Below are 5540 nucleotides of genomic sequence, written 5' to 3' on the forward strand. Positions count from 1 at the left end.
ACAACTGTGAACAACAAATAAATAATGGAAATTGCACAGAACTTGATATTATCTCAGCTGAGAAGATAGTTTGGATCTTCAAGTAATGCTGCTCTCAGAAATCTGGATGTGCCCTCTGACAGTGTTCCAGCCTTCTTTTCCCTTGTTTGTGTGTCATGCGCAAACTCACACTCTTCCTTAATGCTGCGGCTCTGTGTTTGTCCCTCAGACAAGTTGGATGGCTTGAGAACTGGTACTAAAAGGAAACGTGACTGGGAGGCAATTGCCAGCAGAATGGAGGATTATCTTCAGCTCCCTGATGATTATGATACTCGTGCTTCTGAGCCTGGGAAGAAGAGGGTAAGAGACTTTGTCACTAATTGCCAACAGATGAAGGGCCCTTTTGGGCATCTGGTTTTTGAAAGTTATAAACATGAATGCTATTTTTGTTTCAATATTTTTTTTTTAATTTCAGAGAGGAAGGGAGAGGAAGACAGAGATAAAAACATCAATGATGAAAGAGAATCATTGATCAGCTGCCTCCTGCATGCCTCCTACTGGGGATCAAGCCCACAACCTGGGCATGTGCCCTTGACCAGAATCAAACCCAGGACCTTTCAGTCCACAGGCTGACACTCTATCCACCGAGCCAAACTAGGTAGGGCACAATACTTTTCTAACAGAAAATAAAATCTAATCATTACTGTAAGGTTTCTCCAATAAAAACAAAATACAAAGTAAAACAAAAAAAATACTATGACTTGTTTTATTAATTTTTTAAATAGAAACTCATTAAGAAGCCAGTCTGTAAGCTCAACATAATTCTGTTTAAATGCTGAAAAAATTGTTTGTGTTTGGCTATGCCTATTACCAACTCTCAAGACACTCCCTTAATATCGGTGAGGTTTCCTTTCAATAATTATCTCTCTGTACTGTTAATGGAGCACAGTTAAAATAAGCATAAATATTTTCAAATTTTCAACAGTACTGACAATTGGCAGAATTTTAATAACAACATCCAATTCGTATACAACTAAAAACATTTGCTTTTTAGGTTTACCAAGTAGAACTTTCCTATCCTTGAACATACAGATTCAAGCAACTCTCATGATTTCACAAATAAAAAGGTTTACCAGTAATATTCAAGATTATCAAGATGTCACAGATTTAAAAATATCATTCTAATATTATCTAGACTTACTAATATTATTAGTAAGACATATTTGCCTTATTCCCTTTTCAGATAACCCTGAAAAAATTCATATATTGATTTTTTTCAATGAGTAAGCAATTTATATATATAAAAGGCTAAGTGTCCATCAGTCCAACCGGTAGCTATGACATGCACTGACCACCAGGGGGCAATCGCTCGGTGCAGGAGCTGCTATGACACGCACTGGGATTTAAAAATAAACAGCACCAGGGACCTGGCGCCGACAAACCAACACTCAGCTTCCCCACAGTGGGACATAGGCCCCAGAGCAACACCCCACCAAACCACAACCGATGCTGCCAAAGACCCCATGGTGCAAACTGCAGCCCACAGCCCAGCCTAGCCTGGAAACAGTGGCTGTGGGCACCAGGTAATGACGTCACGTAGCAACGCCTGGCTTCCTTTTCTTAGTGACTAGCATCCTTCAGCCCAGGAACACGATTTGCTTTATAGCCAGGTGCAAACATTTTACAGTTTAACCAAATGTTTGTGAAGTGTTTTCCCGTGCCTCATCTCATTTGATCCTCACAGAAGTCCTGGGGTAGGTAGATAGGAGACTTGGTAGAATCCTATTTTCTTTTCATTAGCAAGATGCAAATAGCAATATTAAAATATTTCTTCTAATTAATTTCCTTTCAATGTGCATGAATCTGTGCACCACGACACTAGAGTAAATGCAATGTGTCCTCTAAATTAGTGAGTTTGCTAAATTATCAAGTTTTATTTAAAATCTTACCTATTCCCTAGTATAAAATAAGAATGAAAGACAAAGTTTCTGAAGACTGATGACATTACATTCTGTTCCTACTGGCTTTAAAAGGTAAAAACCAAAATTTAGTTAGTGTCCTGGCCAGTGTGGCTTGGTTGGTTGGCGTGTGGTCCCATGCATGGGTAAGTTGCGGGTTCAATTACTGGTCAGGGCACATACTTAGGTATGTGTTGGATCCCAAGTCGGGTCTCTCCCTACCTCCCTCGCTAAAATCAATTTTTAAAAAAATTTACTTAGTAAATGTAACATTTCACATACTGAAGTATACTGGAGAGTTTGGGCTAAATAAAATAAAAGAAACAGTTCTAAGACAGAAGCAGATGTGGTACCTTGGACAGAGCAAAGAAAATTAATCCCTATACTGACAACCAGAAACTGAACAACTGCAACATATGGAGTAACAGGGAGCTTTCTAACCTGAACAACTTCTGCCACTTTCAACTATATACTCCCTTTGGACATGGAATAAATAGTAAGTGGGAAAGGAAAAAAATCTCTTACCTATTATAATTTACTCCCAACCTTCTCAGGTTAAGAAAAAAAAAGGTAGCTACAAAGACACTCCCAATCTTGTCAAAGAAGAAAAGTAGTTACTAACTTAGAAAAACAAAGCAAAAAATTAAAAGTATATTAAAAAATTGACCCTACAACAATACACAAAATAGCAAACACCAAAACTATCAGTTACCCAAATCTGCAAATTTTTCAAAAATAATTACTTTAGCAGACACTTTTACATTTCTTTTTAAGCAATTCCATTTTAAGAGAAACTGTAATAATCTTCGAAGAGCATGCAAACACTTGCTTAAATTTGGGCAGGCCTCTCTGTCTCCATCTGCAGATAAATATGCCCAAGAATGTTGCAAGGACAGGACCAATCCAGCCATTTGTGGAGGATGAGCCTTAAATGCAAGGGGCCTACCATTTCAAAGGTAGACATAAAATCCCACAACTATTATTAGTATAACCTTACTGGTAAGAAGAAATACGAGCAATGTTTAACACCATTAAATAAAACAATGATGCTATCCCTTAACCCAGAGGTCACCAACCTTTCAGACCTCACAGACTACCAGTGGTCTGCGATAATATGTAATTCATATAAGGCTATTAAAAAAGAAATTTTTTTAACTTCTATAATTTTTTTTTTTTTTAAAGCCTCACATTTTTTTATATATTTTTTATTGATGTTTTACAGAGAGGAAGGGAGAGAGATAGAGAGTTAGAAACATCGATGAGAGAGAAACATCGATCAGCTGCCTCCTGCACACCTCCTACTGGGGATGTGCCCGCAACCCAGGTACATGCCCTTGACCGGAATCGAACCTGGGACCTTTCAGTCCGCAGGCCGACGCTCTATCCACTGAGCCAAACCGGTTTCGGCTAACTTCTATAATTTTAATGAGGCAAAGGAAATTCCACCACCAGTGAATAAAATAAAAATCTCAATATTAATTCAAGAATAGCTTCTTTGCCCTGGCTTGTGTTGCTCAGTGGTGTCAACCTGCGCACCAAAGGGTCTCAGGGTTCCATTCCTGTCAAAGACCAATACCTTGGTTTTGAGATTGCTCCCTGCCCCCAGTTGGGACATATGCTGGAGGCAACCAGTAGATGTGTCTCTCATATCCATGTCTGCCTGCCTGCCTGTCTGTCTCTCTCTCTCTCCCCTCTTCCCCTCACTTCCTCCCTTTCTACTCTCTCTGAAAAAGCAATGGAAAAAAATATCCTCAGGTGAGGATTAACAACAAAAACATTTTTTTTTCTTAAGGAATGGCTTCTCCACCACTTAAGATCTATAGGCAGTATTTTGCTACTATTTATTGTCTGGTAGCAAGATTGTTCCTAAGTAAAGGTGGAACCACCAACATAAAATTCTTCCTATTTCTTTTACCTAGTCTTCATGATCTTTTATTGCCTGTTGCTGGTGCAGCTGAAATGCAACCATTTTCCTTAGCAACACTTATATAGTCATCAGTTCTCTTTTTTCATTTACACTTCCCCTCTTTTCCCTCCATTCCTCACTGCCCATGGCTTCAGCAAAGTGGAAGGCACCTGCTCAAAGGATTAAAAGCAAAATAATAATATACAAAAATGGAAACAATGAGCATTAATTTTTCAAACAGATCTTTAATATGGCAACAATGTGATATATTAAAAACTGTCACATTAAAACAAATGACTAAACCTTGAATCTTGAGAAAGTACAATCTCGTCATATTTTTCTTATTTAATGCATGAGTAAATGGAATATTCTATTTGACCTGGCAATGATGTATCATAACAGAAAACTGACTATGTTTCTATATGTTGCTATAAATTTGTACTAGTCCAAGGCAAATTAAGAATGCGTCTATAGCCCGGCTGGTGTGGCTCAGCGGTTGAGCGTCAATCCATGAACCAAGAGGTCAGGGCACATGTCCCAGTTGTGGGCTTGATAGCCAGTAGGAGGTGTGCAGGAGGCAGCAGATCAATGATGTTTCTCTCTCATCGATGTTTCTCTCTATCCCTCTCCCTCTCTCTCTAAAAATCAATAAAAACATATTTAAAAAAAGAATGTGTGTATAGTGTGTGTAGTATCCATGTTTGCAAATAAAATGAAGTCTTCAGTTTGCTTTTCTATCTTCATAAGAGTTTGAACTTGATGCTACATAATGTTATCTACTTTTCAACATAGTTAAAACTTTTTTTTTTTTTATATTTTATTGAGTTTTCACAGAGAGGAAAGGAGAGGGATAGAGAGCCAGAAACATTGACGAGAGAGAAACATCGACCAGCTGCCTCCTGCACACTCCCCACTGGGGATGTGCCCGCAACCAAGGTACACGCCCTTGACCGGAATCGAACCCGGGACCTCTCAGTTCGCAGGCCAACGCTCTATCCACTGAGCCAAACCGGCTTCGGCAACATAGTTAAAACTTTTAGAGAAGATAAGTCCATTGTGCAAAAATAACTTAGCAAATAAAAATGCATAAACAAAAGGTACCTGCTGTTGCTTGAAATCAGGCCTGTTTTTGATAAGATTATAAACAGTCACGAATTTCATGTATAGTACGTAGGCCCTTTCCTCATCACGATCTAACCTGCTTTCTTCTGCTGTCTTGAAGATCTTCTGGGCACTCTGTACATAACTTAAAATTAGAGAAAAAAATAAAACACTTGACATCTGGGGGGGGGTGTCATGCATAAAGCCCACAGAGAACATCGATAAAATATATTTCATAATTTATTTCAGAATTGACACAAAGTTAGATGCAAGTTTGGATGCAATCTGAAAATTTCCCTTATGCTACAAGTAAATACTTCTGTTTCATAAGAGTTGTTTATATGCCACAAACTCTTCAAAATGCTTTGAGTCCAGTTTTAAAAGGTTTGCTACAACAGATAATCCTGAGACAAGTGGTCCTCAGGCAGCCACATAATAGCCATACTCTATAATTAAAGAACATACCGTTTGTATTGAATTAGGGGAGCTAAACTTTTATTATTTTAATGTTAAAACAAATATTTTCCATTCTACTCACTCCTTTCTAACCATTATGTAAAATCTCCCCCACTTGAAAATCCAAGAAATTAGGGAAA

The 5540-nt window shown here is 38.2% G+C and overlaps 1 protein-coding gene across 3 annotated transcripts in view; it reads right to left on the reverse strand.

Moving 5' to 3' along the window:
• USP8 (ubiquitin specific peptidase 8) overlaps positions 1-5540 on the reverse strand; it is a 65737-nt gene that overhangs the window by 44254 nt on the left and 15943 nt on the right. For all 3 annotated transcript variants that reach the window (XM_006756008.2, XM_006756009.2, XM_015558933.1), the window contains one exon: positions 4945-5089. In XM_006756008.2, coding sequence (XP_006756071.1) covers positions 4945-5089 — 145 coding nt within the window. The remainder of the gene's footprint in view (positions 1-4944; positions 5090-5540) is intronic.

This window comes from Myotis davidii, unplaced genomic scaffold, assembly GCF_000327345.1.
Source record: "Myotis davidii unplaced genomic scaffold, ASM32734v1 scaffold132, whole genome shotgun sequence".
In the NCBI taxonomy this organism is placed as follows: Eukaryota; Metazoa; Chordata; class Mammalia; order Chiroptera; family Vespertilionidae; genus Myotis; species Myotis davidii.